Genomic DNA, 27187 nt, shown 5'->3' on the forward strand with positions numbered 1-27187 from the left:
AACATAAAAACACACCTTTCAATTCCCTGGTAAAATCAGGGGACATAATTCAAAGAGAATATAACCATCTACAACAATAATCTATTTGGTTTGTCTTTTCCTTTTGCTGCTCAAAATGCAAGCACCTGAGCAAGCCAGTAATGGAAAAAACTTCTGTATTCCCACAAATCCAAAACATGATGACGGAGCTGAAATTATGTCAGCCCCCTTAAGTCATGACTTAAATGGTACAGTAAATTTGAATTATAACATCCTTTGCCCTCCCAAAGGAAACCAAAGAGTAAAACACGGAGATGCCTCTTTCACAAAGCGAGCCCCATGCTTCTCTCAGGAAGGCCAGCAATCCCAAGCAAAATCCACTAGTATGGCCTGTAGCGGATGGGGCGTCTGAACCTTGGAACCCTTCTGCAAATAAGACAACAACACAACACTTGTTAACTAAAGTTTGATGTAATCAACATGGGAAGATAAATCATGACAGTGGCAATGAACATAAAATGAAAGAGTAAAAATTTACATAATTAGTACTCCACTTCCGTTCCATATTAGTTGTCAACGTTCCCCTTTACAAATAACTTGTTAACACTTCCAAGAAATTAATTGTAAGAGTGAAATGGGAAAACGTAATTAATTCTATCTTGATTTTGTAAATTGACAAAGTAATTTGGGACAACTATTTATAATAAGGTGGACAACTGACTACTTGCCCCCTATACTAAAATAGTTATTTCAAATTACTTGTCCAAATAACAACATAAAGTAATCATAGTCAAATTTAGTGTTTCAAAGCATCGGCTAATTTAGTAAAATACATCCCTAATTAAAGATTTTCTCAAGGGGTGTGCCAAGTCAACAAGGGCCAAGTAAAATGAAACAAAAGGAGTTAAAAAAACAGCTTATAAAAGTGAAGAGTCGAGGGGGACAAATGAGAGCATGCTAATTAGGAATACTATAATCCAGATCAACATGTATCTGAAGAATTACCCTTCTATTAAAATCTAGGGAAGTTCAGCTCTATGTTCTGGAGGGCATACAACATTTAAACCAATTTCAGTTCTGTTTGTTATTAGAAAGATTAGGACCAGCCTATCAGGAATACTCGAAGGATAAGAGAAAATAAATTCAATTGAACAAATCTTATAACCAACATATGTCGAATCAATACAAGTTTACATGTGTTACTGCAACAAAAATACCCTACAAGTTTTATACTATTCTAGTTTAACAGTTTAGTGATGCAACACCTTTTTTTTTTCCTGAGAAGATAACATTTGTATATATTAACTGAGCTAGTGCATGGGTTGCACTAGAAACCATATTTACAACTTTTCAAAAAAAATGAAAACTGAAACTAAATCGTAAACAGAACCTAGGATGTCTATAATGGATTCAGTATCCTCTAAATACATTTGCTTGCACCAGAAGCAAAAAAGTCTGATGTAATTTAGTTTGATCATTTGAAGATCACACCTCTTGCTCTCAAAACATCTAGCATTTCTTTCTTTCCAAATAGTCCACCAAATACATGCTGGCTGTCTTTGTCTGCAGCTGCAGCTCCAACTTCTGCTTCTTCCCAACTGTAAAGAAGATGTGTGATTTTGTCAGGCATAACCCAAGCAAAGCTGACTAATGAAAATCCTCTAGAGTTGGCTAGTAATCCGGCACTGTTTAACAGATGGTTGACTGTCTTAACCTCTTCCCCATATAGACATGGAACACATGGAGAACTTCCTCTTCTTGAGATTTTCTTGTGTCAATACTGCTTCTCTTGCCAGAATCTAGGTAAAACAGGTCACCTTGAAAGGGGTTTTAGGTTTCCAAATTTGCTTCCAAGGCCAAGAAGATGGCTCATGTCCACCTTGATTCAACAACTTATATGCGGAGTTGACCTTAAATGCGCCTTTGCTATCACTGCTCTACCACAATCTGTCATGCTCGTTCCTTGTTCCTTTAAACTCTTCCAATCTTCTAAAGAACTCAGCCACAGTTTCAATTTCCCAATCATTGAAATTCCTTCTAAACTGAACATTCCATCCTTGTTAAGTCCGACTTTCAGCTAGGCTCATATCTTTATCCACTGTCAGTTCATGCAAAGCTGGAAATAAACTCTTCAGATTAGACGTGCCTAACCACTCATCTTCCACCTTGATCCCATTGCCTACCTTGATAGTTGTATTGTCCTTGAACAAAAGCCATAACATTCTAATGGACTTCCATACACTTACCCTATATGGTGTTAGAACCTCTTTTGTCATCCACTTGTTCTCCTCCCCATATTTAGCTTGAATTACTTTGCCCCAATATGCTTGATGCTCTTGTGAGTACCTCCATAACCATTTAAGTCTAAGAGACTTGTTTTGTAATTTCAAATTTCTTACTCCTAAACCCTCATGTTTCCTCCCCCATAGAACCTTGTTCTATTTGACTAAATGTTGGACAGTAGAATCGTTTTCTTTGATCCCTTTCCATAGAAAATCTCGCCTTATTTTATCTAATCTCTGTATCACCTCAATAGGAATAGGAAAAATGGACATCATTATAAGTAGGCAAGGCATCCAAAACTAAATTGATGAGTGACTCTGCCTCCCAAGGAAATATATTAAGATTCCACCTAGTGAGCTTCTTCCCACACTTTTTTTCAATCACAGAATTCCAAATGTTTAGAGCCTTTGACTTGGCTCCTAAAGGCATACCCAGATAAATAGTAGGCAAAGAACCTATTTCTCCTCCCAGAATCCTAGATAGATCCACCATATTAGAGACTTTATAAATAGGGTACATCTGACTTTTTCTCCAATTGATGTGCAATCCTGAAAAACCTTCAAACAACATCCAAATTGATCTTAGAATCAATAGTTGCCTTTCATCCGCATCACAAAATATTAGTGTGTCATCGGCATACTGTAAGTGAGTTACTTCCATGTTAACAATTGAGTTTGAGGTTGGCGTAGTAGCTACCTCAAACCCCCTGAGGCATTCATTTTCTCCGACCACCTTAATCATGTTATTTAGGCCCTCCATGACAATGATAAAAAGAAAGGGGAAAAGAGGATCTCCCTGCCTCAAACCCCTTTGAGTAGGAAAGAAACCTTCGGGTGCACCATTTATAAGGATTGAGAATCTGACTCAATATCTCATCCACCGGATACACCTTCTTCCAAAACCCATACATGAAAGCATTCTCAACAAAAATTCCCAATTCCCATGGTCATATGACTTTTCTATGTCCAACTTGCACAGAATTCTGACCTTCTTCTGAGTGATTCTAGAGTTAACTACTTCATTTGTAATTAAAATAGCATCCATTATTTGTCTATTCTTAATGAATGCCATTTGATGGACATCTTCCAGCTTGTCAACCACTTTCTTCAGTCTCTCAGTAAGCACCTTGGAAAGTAGCTTATATACACTTCCTATGAGACTAATGGGCCTGAAATCTCTCAACTCCTTGACTCTAGTTTTTTTGGGGATCAAAGCAATGTAAGTTGCATTAAAGTTCTTCTCAAAGATGCCATTGGAATGGAAATTCCTGAAAGTCTCCATGATATCTGTTTTCACCACATCCTAGCACTTGATTAAAAAACCCATGGTGTATCCATCTGGACCTGGATATTTGTCCATGGCGCACAGCTTTAAACATGATAGCACCTCTTGTTCCTCAAACTCCCTTTGTAACATTTCACTTTCATCTACAGTGATCATTGGACAATTAATCAAATTACTGGAAGGTCTTTTGCCTGGGGTTTTTGAATAAAGCCCCTGGTAAAAACCAATGGCCTCCCTCTTTAATTCTCTCAGAATCCCATGAATCAACAACTGATCTATATTATTGCTCCTCCTATGTGCATTGGCCACTTTGTGGAAATACTTTGTATTTCTATCCCCATCTTTCAACTACAATGCTCTAGTTCTTTGTCTCCATGCAATCTCTTTATTCTTAAGGTGTTCTTCAAATTCCATAAGCAAGGATGCCTTTAAAGCCGACTCTTTTTCTGTTAGGACTCTGGTTTCCATCACTGTATCCAAAGTAGAAAGCTGACTCAGGATATGAACCTTTTGTAATCCTAGATTGCCCAAATCGGTTTTACTCCATTCCTTCAATTTGCCTTTTAAGGCCTTGAGCTTACAACCTAAGATGTAATCAGGCTTACCAGTGAACACAAAGGAATCCCACCACTCTTTAACTTGTTCCACAAAGCCCTCTGTGTTGAGCCACCAGTTATCGAATTTGAAAGAGGATTTGCTAGGATCCCAATCTCCACATTGTAAAGCAATAGGGTTGTGGTCAGAACACAATCTTTGCAGCACAACTTGTTTAATTTTACTGAAGCTATCATCCCACTCTTTGGATATCAAAATTCTATCAATTCTAGAGGCAACGTTATTGTTGTCACCTTTGAACCTAGTGAACTTACCCCTTCCAGTTATAAGTCTATAAGGTCCATATCTTCAATAAAGTCCGAAAAATCTATCATAGCAGGTGTTCTCCTTCTGCAGTTTCTCTTTTCTGAGGGGTATCTTGTAATGTTGAAGTCTCCACACACTGCCCATGGTCCCTCAAAAAGACTTCTGACAGCACCTATTTCCTCCCACACATGCTCTCTTTGATCTACAGTTTGGACCATAAACACTCGTTATGTGACATAATCCTGCAGTACTGCCTCAAAACTGCAGGTAATAGTATAAGATCCTATTTCTAGCACTTCCCCTCTCCAAGATCTACTGTCACATATCATCAGTATACCTCCCTTTAGTGCCACTCGCTTGTAGACAAGCATATTTGACCCATCTTCCTCCCCAAATTTCTTTCATTATATCTTGCATATCCCCCTCTAACTTAAGACTCCTGTAAGCAAATGATATATGCCTTCCAGTTGAATATTAAACTCTTTACGAATCTCCTCTTTTCCCCACTATTCAATCTCCTAACATTCCAGGACACAAGTTTCACCATCATTGTAGAGCTTTGACCTCTTTTCCCCTCTCTCTTTTCCCATCACTTTTGAAATTAATGTCAAAAGAAGCAAGTCTTTTCAGTTCCCGAACCCCCTTGTACCTAGGCCATTTGCTAGTGGAATCACTTTCCATTTTTCTAGCCTGGCTGCAACTATCAATTTGCATAAGAAGCTCTAATGACTCCTCCTTATGCCTCCGAAAATCAACACCAAACATCTTCCCCAGCTTAACTAAATTCTACCTTACCCACATAGATGTCTCTTTTTCTTTTTGAATTGTAAGTGTCAACTCAATTTGGATTGGTTCCACATCCTCCACCAACCACTCTTCAATTTGCTTGTCACTCTGCATGTCTAGTATAAGGTGTTGTTCCTCCTGAATTTCCAGAGATAGATCAGTCTTAGCACTGCTTTCCTCCACCGCTTCTGTCTATGGTAGACATATTGCATTTTCTCTTGGGTCTGCAACGGGAGTACCTTGGCCCGCATAGAATTCATTTGCCACTGCTTCTGGTTCCAGAAAGCCTCTCATAAGAACTGGAACTTGCTCATTTTTTTCAGAACATAATGGATTGAAAAAAGCTTCCTCCCTTGGGCCTGATAAGTCATTGAAAATGACATTTGCACTATCAGGTCCAGGTTTCTTCTTACTGTTGCCCCAGCCCAAACTATATCTAGAAAAGACTTGGGTCTCCATGTCCTTAACACGTGACTCTAGGGGTTCGTTTAAAAAAAACCCTGCTGTTAAAAGATCCCCCATGTGACGTGTCTGAACTGTATCAGGGTTCAGAACAGGCTCTTGTCCTTTTCCAGTAGAAGACAAATCTTTTACCCATTGGTCCGATGTAGATGGAGGACCTTTGGACTCTTTGCTATACTCCCCCAGCTCTGGCAACTCTAACTGATGATTTCTTCCCCCTGCCGGAGTCAAGTTCTGAAATCGAACTTTCTTTTCCACCCAAATAGGGATAAAAAAATTTATTCCGTCTCTTACAATCGATACCTCACCAGGGAAACTTCGGCCATCGCCTCAAATTTTGATTCTTGCCCACTTCAAGTGGTTCTTCAAACCTGTCTCCTCCCAGTTTCAACCCAACCTCCATCGAGGTTCCCAATTTCTTTGAAGATGCTTTGTGACCATAACTGTAGTGGCACTCCCAAAGCTCTTAGCCAAGTGGTTTTGGGGTTTTCGCATCCTATTACTGGTTCCACCATTGAAGATTAATTCTAATCTTCCCCATCTCCATTCCCTCTGAATGATTTGTTCAGCCATGTTCCTGTTCGGAAATTCGAAAAGGAACATGTTGTTGACCATTTCATAGATATTGATCCCAAATATTGCTTTCCAAGTGACTGCACTCCACCTCCTGATGTTTGATAAGGATGGGATCTCTGTTTCTCCCTCTTTGAAAGAACCCACTATGCATCTCTTGAAAAGTCCGGTGTCTTTTGCCCCAGGTGACTCTATAACTTGAAGGTCTCCTTCGTTGTACAAGATCGCCATCTCTCCCAAGGTATTTGACTTTCATTTGCTTTCCCCAGCAGCTTTGACATACGGCAGATCCCTCTTAAATAGTCTGGGTTGTACATTATTCTTCAGTTGGTGAGGGCATTGAATGAACCTCTCTATCTTAAAAGCTACCTCACTCCATCCCTCATTTAAAGCTAGCTCTGGGACTATTAACACTGACCTTTCCAGACCATTTAAGAGTAAGAATGCTCATGAATCTACCATATTCATTCACTTTCCTGGTGCAGAAAGTCTCCAAAAATTTTTCTTTGTATTTCCATCTTCTGATCCCTTTCTCCTTGTCCTTAGATGCTTCCTTGAGGATGGTACAGAGCCATTTCATGACTTCCGCACTCATAGAAGACCTTCTCATCATGTTGCGGCTTCTCTCCACCCATTCAAACCAGACATCACTCCCCACTGTCCATCAAGTGATATCAAAAGGCTTGCAGCCAGCATTGAAGTAGATTCTATTTTCTCCCATCAGTGGTCTTAAAGAACTGAGAATGAAAAGAAAAGAGAAGAAAAAAGGGTTAGCTACCACGGGATACGGAAGCTTAAAATAGAAAGAAAGGATGTTTCCAGCAAGGAAGTTGCTGGAAAAGGAGATGTCCTTCCTCCTAGGGAGTAGGAGAGAAGGGATCTTGGGATTCGTGCCAGAGAGCTTTTTTTCCTTTATTATGAAAGTGCTTGATGCATTGCAACACCTTATTTTTCAGTTCTAAAGGATAAATTATTTTACTTAACTGGTAGTAGTACAGAGAGCATCGTTGCTAACATTTGAGTTAGTATTACAAAAACAAAACAGGAGATTTCGGCACGTACCTCCAGTACAAAAAGGGGTCGGGGAATGTATTGCAATTTTTTTGATGCAATGTCTTAGAAAAACAGTCAAGTGATGCATTTTTAGATAGGTAAATGTGACTGATTGTTTACAAACATAGACATAGAAGGAGGCATCTATTTTATTTTAGTGAAATGCCGACTTGACCCTTTCATCAATAGGACGAGACCCTAGGATACATCTTCTGAAGCACACGGATAAATTTCAACATAGACAAGTTCGAGTAGCTGAGCTGCTAATCCAGAAGCATAGGACTTCAGGTCATATTTAGTCAAAATACCAACAGAATGAATTAACTCATTGGAAAGAACATTAAACACAGAAGTTACCATTTCAGATCAACACAATTACCAGGCACATGCTCTGGCTTTACGAGAAACCCAACATACTACTTCGTAGTAAAGCAGTAAACCTAAAATCCCAGCCAACCAAAGACAACCCAAGATTCCATTTTATTTGGGAGGTAGGGAGCTCTGGATTACTGCTCATGTAGGCAGGGACAACCAGTGTAGTTCAAACAAACGTGTGTTCAAGTAGATTATGTGGCAATGCACACCCCATAAGGCATTCAGAATAGGTGATATTTAAGTTAACATTCAACTTGACTTCCTTCAGAAATTGACAGATAGATAAATGGCATATGAAGTTGCAACTGGCAGGATACTGGAACTTAAATAAAATTCCAAGAGTAAGGAGATAAGCTGAGCTTTAGCCCAATGTTTAGTGAAGTGACAAAGGCAAGGACAATATTATTGGTCAGGATGGATATGGAAACTGCTCTAAGCTCTGTCCTCGGCATCTCTTTGCTCCTGATCCTTTGAGATCAGACAAAGATGTCTAGCCCCAAAAGAATGGTTGTGCAAAGATCCACTTTGTTTTGGATAAGTAAACAATTTGATGCCTCTTCTTTTTTGGGTTGGGGTAGAGAAGGGTTGTGGTACTTCAAGGAAAAATCAAGATTGACTGAGAAAAGGTTGTATGCTGATGTGCCTGAAGTTAGAAAACTTATTGTAGGAGGCCAAAATAAACAATTAAAAGACTTAGCAACTGTCATGAGACAGTAATGGGGTGTTTTTTTCCGTTGAAAGAGCGGCAGTGCAGTTAGAAGAAGGTATTCAGAAAACGAAAAGGGAATCTTCTGGGAGAGTTCTAGACTCTCGAATGTCTAGGAATGCTGGAATTTGTGTAAATCTTAGTATTATGTACTGTATTACTGAATTTCATTCATGTCTTAGGTTGTATTTTAAGGTTTTAGCAGTTTCCTAGTGGCTGTTTTCAGAATTCTTGTTGTAATATCAGTGTATCTAGTGTAAAACATCAGTATTTGTTCCTTTATCTACTGTTTTTCGCCGCAAGTCTATCAATTTGGTATCAAAGCAGTAACGTTCGGGAATGGAGAGTAAAATGGAAGGACGAGTTGAACAAGTGGAGACTCATTTGGCAGGGGTAAGAGAAGACGTCAGAAAACTGGAAGGATTGTTTCAAGAAATGAGAGTCTCTGGTGAGAATTGAAGCATAAGGGAGAACTGTGATGGCAGAAGCATTCCATTCTCAAACCAGATCCGTCGAAAACCAAGAAGTGGGGAGCGATGTCAACTTGGCTGGGGAAAAAGATGGGAAGAAGTTTCTGAAACTACAACTTCGAAGGAGAGGATCCTTAATGGATTTTCAGAGTGGAACGATATTTTGCAGCAGGTGTTTGTTTGGAAGGAAAAGCCTTAAATTGGTACTATTCGCTAGAGTCTCGGCAACCAATGTTAACCTTAACCGGGGAAGACTTCAAAAGAGAGTTGTTGAACCAATTTCATCATTCCTAAAAGATCAACCAATATGTTGTCTTAATGGGGCTGAAGCAGGTTAACATAGTTACCGTGTTCTGTGAAGAATTTGAAAAGGTGTCAGCATCTATGAAGGAGGGGTCTGATGGACTGTTATCTGGCGTATTTCTGAATGGTCTGAAAGAGGCAATTCGAGCAGAAGTAATGGGGCAAAAACATTGAAGGAGATAACAGAGATGACTCAAAAGGTGGAGGATCAAAATTCTGTTTTGCAAGGTTTTAAGATTGAACCACATATGGGAAGTTCATGCAATAGACCACTTGGGTTTAGACCCAATTATCCACGAGTCAAAAACATACTTGAAACACGTGACTCAAGAACCGGATCAGTAGGTCATAACACTGATTCAGCCGCGCATACTGCCACAAAGTCGACTATTTCGGTAGCAAAATCAGAGGTACAATTCAGAAGGTTGCTTGATTTAGAATTTGCTTGAAAAAAACAAGGGTTATGTTTCAGATGTGAAATACAGGCAGCTTAACCTATTGATTATTTCAGAGGCACCCAATAAAGATGAAGATGATATGGAAGAATTCTCTGAGCCTACTGGAGAAGATGTAGTTGAAGGGGAAACTAAGGGTACTATGATGGTGTAGAATCTGAATTACCAATCTGCAATTTCCAGACTGTCACCTTGAGAACAAGGTGAATCTTATAGGGGAGGGTAATGATGTGCCTCAAGTTATACAAACCTACTCTAGGAAGCCAAAATAAACAATTAAAAGACTTACCAACTGTGATGAGACAGTTACGGGGTGGTTTTTCTGTAGAAAAAGGGGCAGTGCAGTTAGAAGAAGGTATTCAGAAAAAGAAACGAGAATCTTCTGGGAGAGTTCTAGACTCTCGAATGTCTAAGAATGCTGGAATTTGTATAATCTTAGTATTATGTACTGTATTACTGAATTTCATTCATGTCTTGGGTTGTATTTTAAGGTGTTAGCAGTTTTCTGGTGGCTGTTTTCAGAATTCTTGTTGTTATATCAGTGGATCTAGTGCAAAACATCAGTATTTGTTCCTTTATTTAAAGTTTTTCGCAGTATGTCGATCATATGCCTTTTCGTTTTCTTTTGCAACCCTTTTTGAAACATAATTTCCTCCCAAATAAAAAACCACCAACCATACTCATCACCTAATACACTGGCATATTCTTACTGTCGAAAATTCCTTGACCTATTTTCATGTTTTTGCAGCTCTTGTAGCAACTAGGGTGGCAAGTTGTACTATGAACTGCTCATATCTTGATACAACTTTTAAGCATCCCCATACCCTAGACAAAAACAAAAAAGGAAAGAAGCAAGAGACAAAAGGAAGAAGAAATTCCATGTAACAAATAAAAAGTACCACTCTTGCATTCTGAAATTGACTAAAAACCAAATATCCATGGAATCAAAAGTTCAAGCGATGTAACTCAAATCCTCAGCTCTCGAAAAAGAATCAAGAAGGAAGAAGACCCAAGGAGCGGGGTTCTCTCAAGCACTAGATGGTACAATAAGAAAGTGCTTATATATATAAAGGTTCTGCAGAGGATAGCATCATGTTAATTACCCAAAAGGTGGAAATACTGGAGCACCAGGAACGAACGCACGTCGAGGGCGGAATCCTGCATAAGGATTAAATCGCCTTCCTCGGAATTGCTTCATACCAGGAACATTTGTCCGCTTAGCAGATACCTGCATGACAAAATAACAGTGGTAGAAGGTCTAGAAGGTGAAAGAGTCAATAACACATAAAGATGATTGTTATGGACCTTCAACTGCCGCCCGTGAAGCTCTGATTCGTTTAATAGAAGTGCATTTTGAACAGCCTCCATTTCGACAAACTCAACATATGCGTAGCCTTTCGGCTGGCCAAACTTGTCCGTCAGGATAGTTACCCTGTTAACAGTGCCGCAGGATTGGAAATGCTGTTGCACTTCCTCAGGCGTGCAAGCGTAATCTACCTGAAATTGATATGAAAAAAACAATTCAAATGATAGTTATGCTAAATATTTTCACAAGAGGTGGGTCAGTATGCTTTTCTTTCTTTTTTTTTGGCGTGGGGAGGGGGTGACTTGCCTCACTTCAGATATCCGGTCCCAAAAGCTTGAGTCATATAGGGAGTACAACAAATATAGCATTACAACTATCAAACCACGTTCAAAGACCAACGATGAGGGGCACTGTAGAAGTCTTTAACGAACATGATTGGTGCTACTTTTGTAAGACGTGCAGGGAACAATATCTTTTTTTGGCAAGTTGATGAGTAATGACTTAATGTGAAGTTAGCTCTATTAGTACAACAACTCAACCTGCCTTATCCTGTCATGCATCTCTGGATAAACATATACCAAGTACTCATTCTTCTGCACATAAAAAATTGCAAGCTATAAATGCAACCACTAATCCTGAAAGTGAAATATGCAGACCGTTCAATCTAAAGTGTTGCCTTATACTGTCATGCATTTCTGGACAAACTTCCCTCAAGTTTTCATTCTTCTACACGCAACAAATTGCAAGCTAAGGCTACAAGAGAAAAACTGAGAAAGAAAACAGAAAACAAAAGAAAAGAGAACAAGTAGAAGACCAACAGACCAATTTTCTGTGTCCATAAGGGAAAAAAAGAAAGTAAAGCAATTAGACAACTGATGCGCAAAATAAGTTTTTCTAGAAAGTCGAATAATATTATTGCTTTCTAGCTGAATTCCTGTTAAAGTTGCATCTTACACTGTTAAAGAACAACTAATAATACCGAATAGAAGGGGGTAAAAAACCTATAGGCAACAGATTTGAGCAATAAAGTAATCTGCAGTTTCTGTTATTGGACTAAAATGTGATTCACAAAGAAATGATACAGTTGCTCAAGTATGGAGTCTACATGGGTGGAACCTAATCTTTATGAGGGCTCTTAACGACTGGGAAGTGTCAGATACTGCTAGACTCCTTCAGATACTGATAAACCAATCTGTCAGATTCACAATAAAGGGGTGTTTACAGTGAAATCATGCTACTGGAATAGCCTTTGAAGCAAATATGGAAAGTCAAAAGTCCATTGAAAGTGGCTTGTTTTGTTTGGTTAGTTATCAGAAAAGCTTGTCTAACTCATGAAGCTCTACAAGGAAGAGGAACACAGATTTGCTCTAGATGTTTTTTGTGTAACCAAAATGCAGGAGTGAATAGCCACCTATTTCTGCATTGTAACATAACTGAAATATTGTGGAACATGTTTTTTTGTATCCTGGGGATCAACTGGACAATGCCAAGCTCCACACTGGAATTTCTAAACAGCTGGAAAGGAATTAGGAAGAGAGGTTCATCAGACGATTGGTGGTTGAGAATTCCAGCTTGTGTCTGGTGGACACTGTGGAAAGAAAGAAATGTCAGGTGCTTTGACGGCAAGAGTTGTAGCATCCAGAAGATTAAAAGCCATTGCCTTAGATTACATTATTTTTGATGTAAACAGGAAATTGGGGGATGCCATAGATCTAGTAGATTTCATAGGCAACTTGTAAAGTTTCTTTGTTTTTGGGCAGCCAGCTAGGAGGAAAATCCATTTGATTGAGAGTCATAAGATCTATGATCATCTCTTGGATGATGAGTTTTTGTTAATACAAAGTTACCTTTGACTCAAAATATGCAAATAATCAGATAAGGTTAAACTACAAATGAGTTCCTGTCACTGATTAACAAACTCAAAGCCTTACGAAGAGCAGGCAGATGCTATTAGGAGAAACCTGTTACATAGGGAGAAGCAAATTTATATGTTGAGGTAAAGGTGATAAATCTCACATTACCGACGTAAATAGATCGCGAATCCACCTCCTCCTTCTCCGCCTGACTAGCAGAAGCAGTTGGATCTGCACACATGTACATAAGCACAATTTATAAACAAATACCTCATACGCAAGTTTGACAACGTGTATCTCCTTACTTCAAATCTTAACATTTAGTTACATTTTGGACAAGAAATTACAGAAGATTGTTTGGATTTCCCTTGTTTTTTTGGGAGGGTGGAGTTTGGTATTAAAAGACAATTTCCTCTCACACACACAGACACAGAGATATACATGCACAACGACACATGCTCTCTTCAAAAATAAAAGTACAATACCTAAGATAACTTAAACGCATTCACTGCCCTTCTATGCAACAGAGAATCGAGGAACCTTCAGAAGCACCCTAAGGTTTCACTCATATTTTTGAAAAGTTACCATTAACTTGTAATTTTTGCTATATATAGATATATATAGAGAGAGAGACACACACAAAGTGTAATGCCGTAAGGTAGAGAGGTTGTTTCTAAAATATATATAAACACACAAAACATTTCTCATTTCAACCAAAAAAAGGCCTATGGGGCTTTAAGCAAATGGAAAGAAGCAACACTCACACTTCTTTGGAGAAAGTGCCAAATTACTGGAAATAGAAAAATCATGTAACATACATGAATTTCTTTGATAAGATCCGTAACATATATGAATTAAGTAATTATATATTAAATCACAATTACAATCACAATTACTATAATCAGGTGTACAGTAATGGCACTATTAATCGAACAATTCAAATTAAACATCATTAACATGCAATTTCAACAAGGCCATACAAAAAGAACTTCAATTATATTGATTTTCAATTTACAAATGGATCAATAACAAGAAAAGAATAAATTTGCAATGCATACTTCCATATTAATTACTCAAATAAATGTAACAAAAGAGTAAAAGTGGAGGAACGAAGAAGTAAAAGAGAAAAAGACTCGCACACTAAGAGAAGAAAGATTCTGACTCACACACTAAGAGGAGAAGAAAGATTCTTTGTCTGAAGAGGAAAAAGACGAAATATGTAAATTAAAAGAAGTTGAGAAACAAGAACAGTAGATGTGTTTTAAAAAAAATCCATCACGACAGAAGCGTAGGTGTTAAACCTTGAGAAGAAGAAAACGAAGAAAGATGTTAAAACCGTAGCGGCATACTAGTTTCCTTTTTTTTTTTTTGATAACCATAGTGTCCGAGCCAGTTTTCCCGCACCTCGACTAAATCCACGGGATACCTGCCACCTCCCACCAGCAACAAATACCAACAAATATCAGGTAACTCTATCCATCAAGACTAGGACAGATGAGAAGAATCACCTTGTGTTTTTTTGCCTCCGTTGGAGTTCGAACTTGAGACCTCAGGTTTTCAACCCTCTTCACTAGTTTCCTTATTTTTATCTATTTTTTCTTTCTATAATCGGATTCAAAGCTTCAACTGCTTCTGGGATCACTTTGTGCCTCTCAATAGAAAAGCACAACGCTTCACCCATGAGGTGACAACCCCTTGCCTACCATTGCTCGTCGCTAAAAGAACCAAAATAATGACTTCCAATAGCACTGAGTTTCTCATATAATCATATCATGCAACGAGCTAGCAATTAATAAAATTAATTACAAGAAAGTATATTCCTTTTCCCAATTTTCTTAATTTTAACGAATAGCATGCAAGCCAAATGTGTCAATTATTAATGACCACAGTTAGGTCTAATTCATTTCTCTCCCTTTGCACATACCAAATACTCTAAATACCCAATCGGTGCTTGACCAGAATCACATTTTACCTAAAAGAAACAGACAAGCAATCAACTATGACCATATGACCAAATTCATGGGGCAAATAATAGTTTTTTTCCTTCGACAAGTCAAATGACAAGCTAGTCAAACCAAGACGAAATTAGCACCTAAATAATTTTCATACGACGATGGTCTAGATCTACAAAATCATGCTGATTACAGGAAGGATATCAAAAATACAATAAAAGAGAAAGGCAAAAAGAAACCAGGCAAAATGACAAGCTACTATGTGTCCAAGAAGAAATTAGCACCTCAAATAATTTCTGAAAGAGGATGGGATCTAGAAAATCATGCCGATTACCGGATGGATATAGATAACACACACAAAAGAGGAAGGCAACAAGAAACCAATAATCCAAAAACAAAAAAAAAGAACAAACAAACAACCATTTTCACCTTGAAATAATTTATTTTTTTAAAGATATATCTGACATTAAAAGAACAGAGTGCAAAAAGGGGTGAAAAAGAAACAAAAGCCCACTCTTAGGCGCTGGAACCGGCCACAAAGATTTCCTAGGCTCAAAGCAGCGAACTTCTCCGGTCATCTTTCGGCTGATTACAGGCGATTGGAAGAACAGATGAAAGAAGCCAACGTAGAGACCAAGGTTTAGACCACCAACACGAACATCTAATTTAAATAGGGTGACAGAAACGAAGATGTAACGGAGGAATCTTAGAAGAAATCAAATTTGTCTGGGGAAGACAAGTGGTCAGAGACAATTACCAATAGAAAGGAGACAAGTTGGTATTTATTTGGCATGACAGTAATTTAAAGTATAATGAAGAAAAACAAGAAAATTGCAATAAATACTTATTTATTCAAGTAGATAACTTTGTCATCAAACTAACAATGACCGGAAGATAAACATGGATTTATGTAACACGATTCATTCACTAATATATTACACCAGTACATTCTCTAAGCTCCTCATAACATAACCAATACCGGAGGAATGGAATCACTATTCACGAATGACAATATTTCTACAATGCACGAATAAGTAGTCCCATCGTTGAATGCAGGAGAAAATCATATTTAGATAATTTCAAGTTAGAGAAGAAAAGAGCTTTGAGTTTCACAGTAAGAAGCAACTAAAATAGACTTCGTGACAGGTAAGATTTGTGAAAAATCATAGATACAACCCCTCAAAACTCACACTCCTAGAAATCACGTAGAAGAATGTCCAGAAAGACTCCAAACACTCCAAACCTGCAACAAAAAGGAAGTCTACTCTGCAGCTACATGGAATTTGTTCTCAATTAGGAAAGAAGATCAAGCATTTATGAGGAAAGCCAATCTTTTCATTTGCTTCAATAAGGAATTCAAGAGATCTTTAAGAAATGATGGAACCAAAGAAAATAATCTTATTACATCTTATACATTGATTAGGAAAACACTTAATATAGTAGGCACCAGAAACACACTTCTCCAACCATGTAGCTCTTTTTTATGAAGATCCAACTACATATATCACTTGAGCTAATGAAGAATACCAAGAAAAAGTAACCCAAAATGATCCTTCCCATAGCATTTAGCCTGCTGTTAAGGTTGAGCCCGACTTTTGAAGATGAAACAGATGCACTGTGATACCTAGCCTAGTGTTGTGTCTTCTCTTTCATGTTCGAAGTAAAATATATTTTTTTGTTCTGGTACATCCTTACCATTACAGAGCTTTCCGGGGATGGAGTCAATCAGTGTTATCAAAAGCTTTAAGCCCAAACCGCAAATAAAACGTGGGCTTTAACAAAAAAAGCGAGAAGGGATTACAAATATATATGTCTAGCCCAAGACTAACAATTATAAGCATGAATGACAAAATAAATATATGAACAAGGAAATTGAAAAAAAAAATCTACAACAACAAAAACAACATACCCAGTATAGTCCCACAAGTGAGGTCTGGAGAGGGTAAAGTGTACGCAGACCTTACCACCCTACCTCGGGGAGCCAGAGAGGTTGTTTCCGAAAGACCCTCGGCTCAAATGTAGCAAATCCAGGTACAAAGAAGAGGAACACATCTATAATTTATATCTATATCTATAATCTATAATCCATAGCTATAATCTATAATATATTAAAAGTGTGAAGGACCTTAGAAATGTTGTTTGAGCTTTTTGCCCTTCACTAAAAGTCCTTACTTTAGACAAAATCGTCTTTTCACTATTTTTTCCTAATATTTAAGAATTGAAAATTAATTGAATATATTTATGGTAAAACCTTCCCTTATTAGAAGTCATTACAACAACAACAACAACAACATACCCAGTTAATTCCCACATAGTGGGGTCTGGGGAGGGTAGAGTGTACACAGATCATACTACTACCTCAGATAAAGTAGAGAGGCTATTTCCGATAGACCGCCGACTTAGAACTGATAACAGTATAACAAGCACAAAAGCTAAGTGCTAACTCATCCATGGCCATTGGTTAATTTTTCTTTTTGTCTTTGTCAGACTTGTGAGAAGTATTTGTCTTTATGACTAAATTTTGAAACAAAATTTCATGACAAAGTACCTGGTCAACTGATTTTATTAGAAGTCATTAGAATTTTAATTTTCTTTCATAATTTAAGGGTTGAAAATAATTAAATATATTTATGATAAAATCTTTCCTTATTAGAAGTCATCAAAATTAATGACAACTGATATTTTTTCCATTAGTTTAAGAACTCTAAATCAACAAAATTTGATTTTAAGAACATTTGAAAAATCTAAAATAAATATAAAACTATTAGAATAAGAAAAATTTAAGAAGTAACAGATTTCTAAAAGTTTTAAGTACGTAATAAGAATGTAATCAATGATTTTGTAAAGATTTGACTTTAAAAATAAAGAAAAATTTTAAATATTAAAAACAATAATCGAAAATACAAATACGTTCAAATTGATGCGTTTCTCTTAGCATGTGGCAACAAGGAAAAGAGGTACTATGCGACAAACGCAAAAGTGATGATCCATCAACCAATTGGAAATTGGAATTTCTAGTGGTAAAACATATATGTGTATATGTTTATGTTTATATTATTATACTAAAGTGTGAAAGATTTTTGAAAAGTGATTTGAACTTTTACACTTTATTTAAAATCTCCGCAATAGACAATATCATTTAATTTTAAATAATCAGACATTACACGTGCGAGACATGTGAGGTTAAACTAGTTAAAGATAATATGGCAACACGAGATAGTGCAAAATCTACCATAAAAAAAATACTCAACCACAAAATAGTGCGATAATCGGACACAATAAATGATAGCAATGACAAACATCTACGAATAAACCCTACGCTACCATACTACAACTAGTGCACGACAACATTCCTACCCAACTAACCTTCTACTCTAATACGCGTCCTCCACATCCCCCAATCTAAGGTCATGTCTTCGGTAACCTTAATATGAACCATGTCTTGTCTAATCACCTCTCCTCACTCAGTTCCTCACTGGGGCGTCTGAACTTCACCTCATCACATATCTAAACCATCTCAATTTTGCTTCCCTCATCTTGGCAATGGAAAATATGCCTTAGAACCTGCATATTAAGCGAGGTGAAACACTGAACATATTTTAGCCTCGCTTAAGGGCTTAAGCACGCCTTTGACAACATTGGAGTCAACGCTTTGTCACTCTTTAATAGTTAATCAAAAGTTGATTAACACCTTGAGGTTTGGGATTAATAAAATTTGTTGTCATAATGAGCGTCAAAATTGTGGTGATCACCATAGCAGGACCAAAAAAGTTTCTGTCCTTAATTGATTCTTTTGTAGGTGCTTGAGTAGAATTCTAGGATAACAGGCATAATTAAATCCATTTTTCGGTTGCTTTCAACAAATCTAGCCAAAAGAAAAATAAATAACCTAGAGTGAAACAATTAAGCCCGTTCTACAAAAAGAAACTTGATCACATGAGGCAAAACGCAAAAGTGAAATTTTTTATTTCCCAACCCATTATCAATCATCTCGTTAAGGAAAGGGGCAAAGTTTGGCCAAAGTTTCCCACTACTTAACCAGTTCAAAAGAAAAAGTTTGGTCAAAGTTGACCAATTTAAAGGCTTTTGTGCTGGTGCATGAAGAAGGGTTTCAGTAGTTTCTGCTGGCAAAGGGTAGATGGGTTTTCAACAATTAACAATAAGAACTTAATTATATTCTGAAAATAAAATAAATAACAAAAGATCGCGACTTACTCGAATCAACCAATTGAATTGTATTGACACAACAGCAATTTTCAAAAGAAGAAAGTTAGGCTTTAAAAGTAGAAAAGCGAAAAACACAAGGAGGTACAGGATCTTGCAACACCTAAATCGAATCCCTGAAGAACCTCATTCTAGGATTTTGTCCACCCAACGACCATCTAATCACCCCTTCAAGTGAAGAAAGGAAAAAAATCTGTGCAACCACTTAGCTTGTTGCTGCACCTACCATGTAGCTATTTTATCCCACAGCATGCACTACCATCGCAATATTCATCTTGCTCCTCGAGTGAGTAGATCGATTAAAGTCAAAAGCCCAATACAAAATTGCAGCAATAACCATTGCTTCACTAAGCATGAACTTAATTTAGTACATCCATACAGTTAATTCCACCAAGAGTTGCCTAACCACAATTGCAGCAGAGAGATACAATCTTAATCAAGTGGTAGCATAACTTAGTCTTCTTTTGCCAAAATTGGGTCGTATACTCAAAAAATCTTTTCCAACCAAATTGAAATGTGTATAGTTCTGCAAATAACAACTCTTGAAAAACATACCAAACAAATTGAGAAGTCAAAACAAAAATCCAATTTTGAAAAGCTTTTGAGCCTTTGAATTAGCATATAAACCTTCCAAGAATAGTTTGTCAACAAATAAACTATGGAACCTCAAAAGAATTCACGAGGTTGAGGTTTACAATTATATTTTATTATTTCCAACTTCATGATACATAAATTTCTTCCTCACAGCCACCTAGCTTAAGCTCCAATATTTCTTAAAATATAGTAGTTGATTAAAATGGTGAAGTCGTCTAAACATCAGAAAATCAGATTGTATTAACTGATACTTGTTAAAAGTCAAGGTAGAGCTTATTATGACCAAGACTTGAAGTGTGAATCTTGTGGATTTGTTTGATATATTTCTTTGAGCTTTCTAAACTGTTAAATCTGAAAACTTTTGTACTTCTTTTCAACTACATTGACAGTTGAATATTTTAAACATTTTAAACAGATAAAAAATTCACACACTAATTGACTAACATCTTAAGGAGGCTGCAGAGCAGTCAAATGACGAAATAACCCAGACATTTGTACACTGTTTATTATTCATAACGTGGACAATTTGGAAGGAAAGAAACTCGAGATGTTTCAAAGGAAAAGCAAGTGCAACTCACTGTATAAAATTTAGATTCTTAAAGTTTTTAGCCTTTTGGTGTAACTTAAAAAGTCCAAATCACTTTGACTCTTCGGAGTTCACAGACTACTTATAGTAGGAAGGAAAAAGTTAATCAGTGTAGTTGTACAGTCTCCAGCACTTGGTGCTATTTCATGAACAAAATACTTTTTAAAGTTTTTTATTTTCCCTGGCAAGTATCATTGATGTCATAAACCAGCATTAAGTAGGTGTTGTGATTACATTAAGATGTCTAGAGAAGAGGGAACTACTTACCTAGCAATTGTAACTCAACAATGTACGCAGGACAATCTTAGCAGAAAGAAATTTACTTTTGTCAACAGATGCTATCACAGCAGCCAAAATTTAGAAAGTGTCAACCATCTATTTTTGCAATGCCCCATCACAGCTGATATCTAGGACTTATTCTTTTCTCTCTATGGTCTCTCTTGGAGCCAGGGGCGGGATGGGGGTGCCGAAGCCCCTTTGTCAGAAAATTATACTGTGTATATAAGGTCACAACTACTATTTTCTGATATATATGATGTTTTGAACCCCCTTGACGCAACCTAATAGCCTAGCTCAGCAGTCAAGGAGGGTCCGTAATCTCCTTAAGATCACAAGTGCACTTCCTACCCTCTCCGAACTTTTTCTTTTGTGGTGTTTTCATACTAAAAGTTTTGTTTCCATTTTTTAAAAATGGCCATAGGCTTTAATGCTTGAAATTTTTCTTTCTAACTTTCTTCGCTATTAAATATTCGTTAGATAATATAAATACTTATTATGTGTGTGTTTTTATGTATCTTGGTATTACAAATATCCATAACAAGTATGTTACTTTTATGCATTTAATTAGCTTCTTTTACTTATTAGTTTATTTGCAATGCTCTTTAGTCATTTTTTAAAATTAGATTTTGATTATTATTATTATTATTATTAATAATCATAACCTAATTTTAAAAATGAACTAAAGTTCATTGCAAATAATTTTTCTTAAATGATTATTTTTTCCTTTTATTCCTTAAATGCCACTTGAACTAGCATTTTAGTTTTTCTTTTGAGAAGAAAAAAGATTACTTCAAAATAATGTACTGTAGTTTTAATTACTATTTAATATATTGTTAATTTGATTTTTAATGATAGTTTAGCTTACATTTAGATTTACTTCTTTTTGTGAATTCGTTTGACATTTACATCTAGATTAGATTTTTTTTTTTATGAACCTTACTGTTCACTTCTTTATAATGATGAACACTCAAAATCCTAGATCCACCACCGCTTGGAGCATGCCTAAGTTTATAAAGTAGTCTTGCATCGGCCGGATTTTTTGGAGAGTTGACAAAGCCATCAAGAATATTTGGAGGATGATTCCAGCAGTCATTATTCTGGGGTAATATGGAATGAAAGGAATCACAGATGCATTGATGGCGTCATAACAGATATTTACTCTCTTAAGACTAAATATCTAGTTAGTTTGTTCAGTTGGAATTTTCACACACCTGTTAAAAGTGCTGACATGTTTTTAGATTTGCAAGCTCCCTAGTTTTAGCTTTAGACTCCATGTACTGCTGCTGCAAATGTATTTTTTAAACCTTTCTTGTATTGGAGCAAAAGGTCTATTTCTTTTGTAACTTGGCATCTTCCTTATTATAAATCAAGTGATTGAATATTTCAAATCCATAAAATCCTTTACTTCATTAAAAAAAAAAAGAGAGTATCTTAATAAGTAATAACAATTTCAGATGGATACCAGAAACAACCCATTTAAACATGATGTACCCAAAGTCAACATAACTATGCATAGAGCATTGTTCCTTTGCTGATTCACATTATTCAGAAACCGCAAATGAAGCTCTCATCCCAACTTTGAACGTTCACTTGGATCAAGTTGTCTTGACCAAAATGTTAAATGTTCAGATTTTTGTATTTCTTCCACTGTAATTTTTTTTTTACTGTCTGCACCTTCAGAGATCTGTTACAAGTTCCAACTAAAAGGAAAATTTTTATTCTGAAGTTAATGATTCTGTGCTATCAAACTTAAACAGTATGGTCATAAACAATCAGCAATTGCGTCGGAAGTGTCAAGGAAACTAACTTGCCTAGTCTGCAGACCTCTTGGAAGTATTGAGAAGAAAGCAGGATAAATGATGGTTGGATAAATTTCGCCAATATGCTGTGCGTTTTATCAACTAGAGCAAAAAGAAAATGCAGTGCAAAGTTAAGCTGTACAGCACTAGCAGTACAACCTATGCCAAGGCCTAATACACAGTCAACTGCAAATACTCCTTACCACCTTCATGCTTTACCTCTTGCAACGAAAAATTCTTTTAGTATCATATTTTTCATGAGAATACTTTTCTCCATGGCCTCGACAAGACCTTATAACCCCTTACATTGTTTTTCCTTTATTATTTAGAAAAGGGAGTATACGCTACTACTTACAGGGACAAATAAACTAAATCAGATAAGGAAAATAAAGAGACACCTGAGATGACAAATTTGATCCACGCATCACTGGCAAATTCATTTATTCTTTTTATATAAAAAAAAATTCTTGTACTGAGAGTTTCTCTGCCTTGGCACTGCAAGGACCAAGAGGTGTTTGTGTTTCTTAATGTAAGTTCTGATTGGATTTTCCAGACATGTGAGTAGTGCAAAGTATTTGAAAAATAGAGAGATGCACTGCCAAACGAGTAAAACCTTGTGCAGAGCCCATTTCTTTCTCAACCTTGGCCTGCATTTCGCGAAGAGCACCTGCTTCATCTTCAATCTCCCTCAATCTCTTCTTCATATTCTCTAACTCCTACACACAAAAACTAAATAAATCAGGGCTACACACCTAAATATCATGCAATCAGCTTAGTTATTATTTACTCAAACGAAAACGTAGGTGGGGTGGGGGTGGGGGTGGGGGGTTTATTTTGCATAAGGATCAACTGAAATTGGGATTAATTCAAAAGTTAGTTGCTACATGTGGAGTGCTACGATTGAAGGAACGAGGATGGTCCAGCTTAAGTCCATCATATTATGCATATCAAATTCAATTGAAGGAAGGCATGTATCTGGTATTATTTTGCTTATCTCGTGTTCATCTCTCTCCTGAATCGCTCTATCTTCCAGTCCCAAATTCTCTTCTATTCTATTCTTCCTTTATATAATTTCTTATATCCATTGATTTATCGAAATGCTATGGAGGTTACTGGATGATTACTGAATTCAGCTTCTTCACTTTCACATAGAAGTGATTACATAGGAGAGGTTGGTGGAGTTTAGACATATCTGGGTTGATCTTCATAGCTGATAGTTATAGTCTATTGCAACAGGCAGCTCTTGTCGAGCTGAATTCCTTATTTCTGTTGCTATTCTGTTGAGCTGGCTAGATATTTCGTTTTGTGCAACAATATTGACATCGCATTGGGTTAATTGAGTTCAATCAATTTAGGGCATTACAAGTGGTACCAGAGCAACGATTTTGATTATACCTATGAGGATGACTAGGGCAGATGCTACTAGATCTAGAAAGGCTGAGGAACCTGTTAAGAGACTTGAGGGTCAGATCCATTCAAATAAGTGGCAGATTGTTTCTAATTTTGGCGCGGCAGTGTCGAAACTCAAAACTATGAGTTTAGCTCAATTAGAACTAAAACATATGGAGGAGATTCAAGGAGCCTTGATGAGGTTAATTGAAGGAGGCAGTGGAACATCTCCCAGTGACCAGGTAGAGAGCAGTAGAGGTGATGGGCTACTTGCCAGGCCCAGGGTGGCAGAACACCTACGAGGGAATGGTAACGGAGGTGGAGAGAATTTCCATCCCGAGCTGCAGTTTCCCACATACAGTGGCAGTGAGCCGAGAGCTTGGATAAGGAGATGTGAATGGTATTTCAACGATTATAGGATCACTTACGCAATCAAAAGTTTGAGATGGCCACCTTGCATTTAGAAGGTAATGCAGAAGCCAAGTACTTCTCTTTCACCCTCACCAGGAGAGAAGTAAGACAGGGAGAATTTTGTGATGAATTCATTATGAGATATGATGACGAAGGTAGTGAGAGGGCGGTGAACGAGTTTAAAATGTTGGTCCAGACCATCTCTGTCAATGCTTATCTACAGAAGTTTGAAGATCTCAAGGCTCTAGTTTGATGAGAAATCCCCAGGTGCCAGAAGATTTCCTGCTAGAATGCTTTGTGGGAGGGCTCAAAGAAGAGATTGGAGAGAGTGAAAATGCATGATCCACTCACCTTACCTCAGGCTGTGGGTTTTGCCAGAAAGCAAGAGAGGGTCATAAATGCCATGGAGAGGAGAACCAAATGATTACACAAGGGCACTATTGTGCCAACCCCCAAGCATCCGGTCAAGGTTAGCCCAGTTTTCAGAAAAGAAACCGACACAGTTGCCAGGTCTGAAGTTAAGGCAAAGTTCAAGAAGATCCCTAGAGCATATTGGAGGTGTGCAAAGAGGTATTATCTGGGTTATGTTGCTAGGACAAACAGTTAAACACCATGTCAGCAGTTTAGGAAGAGCCAATAGAGGAAGGACCATTAGAAGAAGAACAAACAGCATTAATAGAGATTGGAGGGGCTCCTCAATGTTTGGTTGATGGTAAGAAAGAAGCAGTGTGTTTGAATGACATGTCAGGTACACCTGACCCCAATACTTCCAAACTTAGGGGATTATTAAGAAAAGGTCCATTATCATATTGGTGGATTATGGTAGCACACAGCTTTTTGGACAGTCAAATATGTAAAGAATTGGGAATCATAGCTCATATGGACGCACTCTTAAGGGTTACAGTGGCTAATGGCCAAAAAATGTATAACCACCAAAGTGTCACTCAAGTGAAGTGGAGGATCAATGGGTGGTGTTTGCTGATAAAATTCAGACTGCTAAACATAGGCATTTGTGACATGGTTTTGGGGAGTGACTGGATGAGGGTACAAACCCAGTTACTTTTGACTATGAGCTCTACATATTGAGACTAAAGCAAGCTGCGAGGATGGTGGCATTAAAGGGTGATATAGGCCAAGGTGGATGCACCAGATTACAACCAAGGGTATAGGGAAACTTTTCAGGAAGAGAAAAGCACTGCTGGTTCATTTTTCAACTATGGACAGCCAAGAGGTGATTGAGTCAGAAGAAATACCAACTGAGGTGCAAAAAGTTCTGAAGACTTATGAAGTTGTGTTTGAGGCGCCCAAATCACTACCACCTGCCAGACAATTAGATCATGCTATTCCTAATGTACCAGGAGTTAATCCAATCTCAATCAAGCCCTATAGGTATAATCACTATCAGAAGACAGAAGATTGAACTGGAGAAACAAGTGACTAAGATACTGGAACAAGGAATCATACAACCAAGCCATTCCCCTTTCTCTTCTTCAATGCTCTTGTTTAAGAAGAAAGATGGTAGTTGGAGATTTTGCATAGATTACAGGGAACTCAACAAGATCACTGTTAAAGATAAGTTCTCAATTCCTATTGTTGATGATATCTTGGAAGAATTAGGGGGTCCAATTATTTCTCTAAGTTGGATTCAAGGACAGGTTATCATCAAATCAGGATGAAACCTGAGGATGTACACAAGAAAGCATTCAGAACTCACCATGGTGACTTTGAGTTCAAGGTCATGCCCTTTGGCCTTACAAATACACCAACAACTTTTCAAGCATTGATGAACTCACTGTTTGGTCCCTACTTAAGAAAGTTCATACTTATATTTTTTGATGATATATTGGTGTAAAGCAAGACCCTACCAGATCACCTAGAACAACTCAATAAGACATTTACTTTTTGGATACAACACAAGCTTTTTTCCAAAAAGATCAAATGCATTTTTGGCAAGACTCAGGTGGAGTACCCTAGTCAGATTATCACTTTCCAAGGGATAGCAACAAACCCCTCTAACGGCCACAGAAAAAGCAACCTGGGAAGACTGGTCCTTCATCAAGGCTCAGTTTCCAGAGTTCATTTCCCAGCTTCAATCCCATTCATGAGGTCAAGGATGTTTTCATGGAGAGTGGAATGCAATCAGCCGAGTCATTACTTACTCAAACAAAGACGTATGGGGGGTAAGGGTGGAATTAAACATAAGGATCAATGGAAATTGAGATTAATTCAACAGTTAGTTGCTACATGTGGAGGGCTAAGATTAATGGAACAAGAATGGTTCAGATTAAGTCCATCATCATATATATATACATATCAAATCCAATTCAAGGAAGGCATCTATCTGGTATTATTTTGCTTATCTCGTGTTCATCTATCTCTTGAATTCTCTCTTATTTTCCAGTCCCAAATTCTCTTCAATTCTATCCTTCCTTTCTATAATTTCTTCTATCCAGCGATTTATCGAAATGTTATGGAGGTTACTGGATGATTACTGAATTCAGTGTCTTCACTTTCAGGTTTTGAAGTGATTACTAGTAGAGGCTGAGATGGAACTTAGACAGATCTGGATTGGTCTTCATAGCTGATAGTTATAGTCGATTGAAATTCGTAGCTCTCGTCAATCCGAATTCCTTATTTCCGTTATTACGGTCGCTACTCTGTATAGGTGGATATTTCGTTTTGCGCAATATTTGAAATGTATTGGGTTAGTTGAGTTCAATTAGCAGTAAGACGTTAAAAAATTGGAAGAAAGAAGAAGGAAGTAAAGCTAAATAACCTTAGCATTAGGGTCATCCTCAGATTCAGCGGCAGCAGCAGTGTCATATTCGGCATCCATCTCACCTTCTTCATCAGGTATTTCACCTCCGTAAACTTCGTGTTCATGCTCATCGTATTCATTATCCTGGTGTTCCATTCGAATAATATAACAGAGTGTTGAATGCGGGCGGCACGGGGCGACGGCGCTGGAGCGAAATTGATTTTATTAGGTTGGAATTTGGGGGAATTTGGGGGGAATAAGTCGGTCGGTGATCGACGGAGAGGATGGCAAGTTGAAACTATCCCATTATATCTGTTTATTTTTTACTCCTTATTGGCTGTTTTCGGTTACCTTTTGGGGCAAGAAGGGTAATAAACCAGTATGGTTCAGTTGGTTAACGAACTACTACTAATATCCAAAAATCAATTTAACGGACCAAAAATATT

The 27187-nt window shown here is 37.4% G+C and overlaps 1 protein-coding gene across 1 annotated transcript; it reads right to left on the reverse strand.

Moving 5' to 3' along the window:
* On the reverse strand, positions 1–27187 carry LOC107863557 (polyadenylate-binding protein 1). The gene is made up of 6 exons (XM_016709524.2): positions 26760–27187; positions 22797–22899; positions 12913–12980; positions 10896–11087; positions 10694–10818; positions 1–405 (listed from the first exon to the last, which is right to left on the reverse strand). The coding sequence occupies exons 1-6, from the start codon at positions 26895–26897 to the stop codon at positions 360–362; spliced, it is 672 nt and encodes a 223-aa protein (XP_016565010.1). The 5' UTR covers positions 26898–27187; the 3' UTR covers positions 1–359.

This window comes from Capsicum annuum, chromosome 3 (assembly GCF_002878395.1).
Source record: "Capsicum annuum cultivar UCD-10X-F1 chromosome 3, UCD10Xv1.1, whole genome shotgun sequence".
Classification (NCBI taxonomy): Eukaryota; Viridiplantae; Streptophyta; class Magnoliopsida; order Solanales; family Solanaceae; genus Capsicum; species Capsicum annuum.

Bases quoted from the DNA above. Each gene is read 5' to 3' on its own strand.
- LOC107863557 (XM_016709524.2), bottom strand. From the start codon at position 26,897: ATGGAACACCAGGATAATGAATACGATGAGCATGAACACGAAGTTTAC. The intron at 22,900-26,759 runs GTTATTTAGCTT...TTTTGTGTGTAG, and splicing joins AGGATGACCCTAATGCTAAG to GAGTTAGAGAATATGAAGAA. The intron at 10,819-10,895 runs GTCCATAACAAT...TTTGTCATGCAG, and splicing joins TTCACGGGCGGCAGTTGAAG to GTATCTGCTAAGCGGACAAA.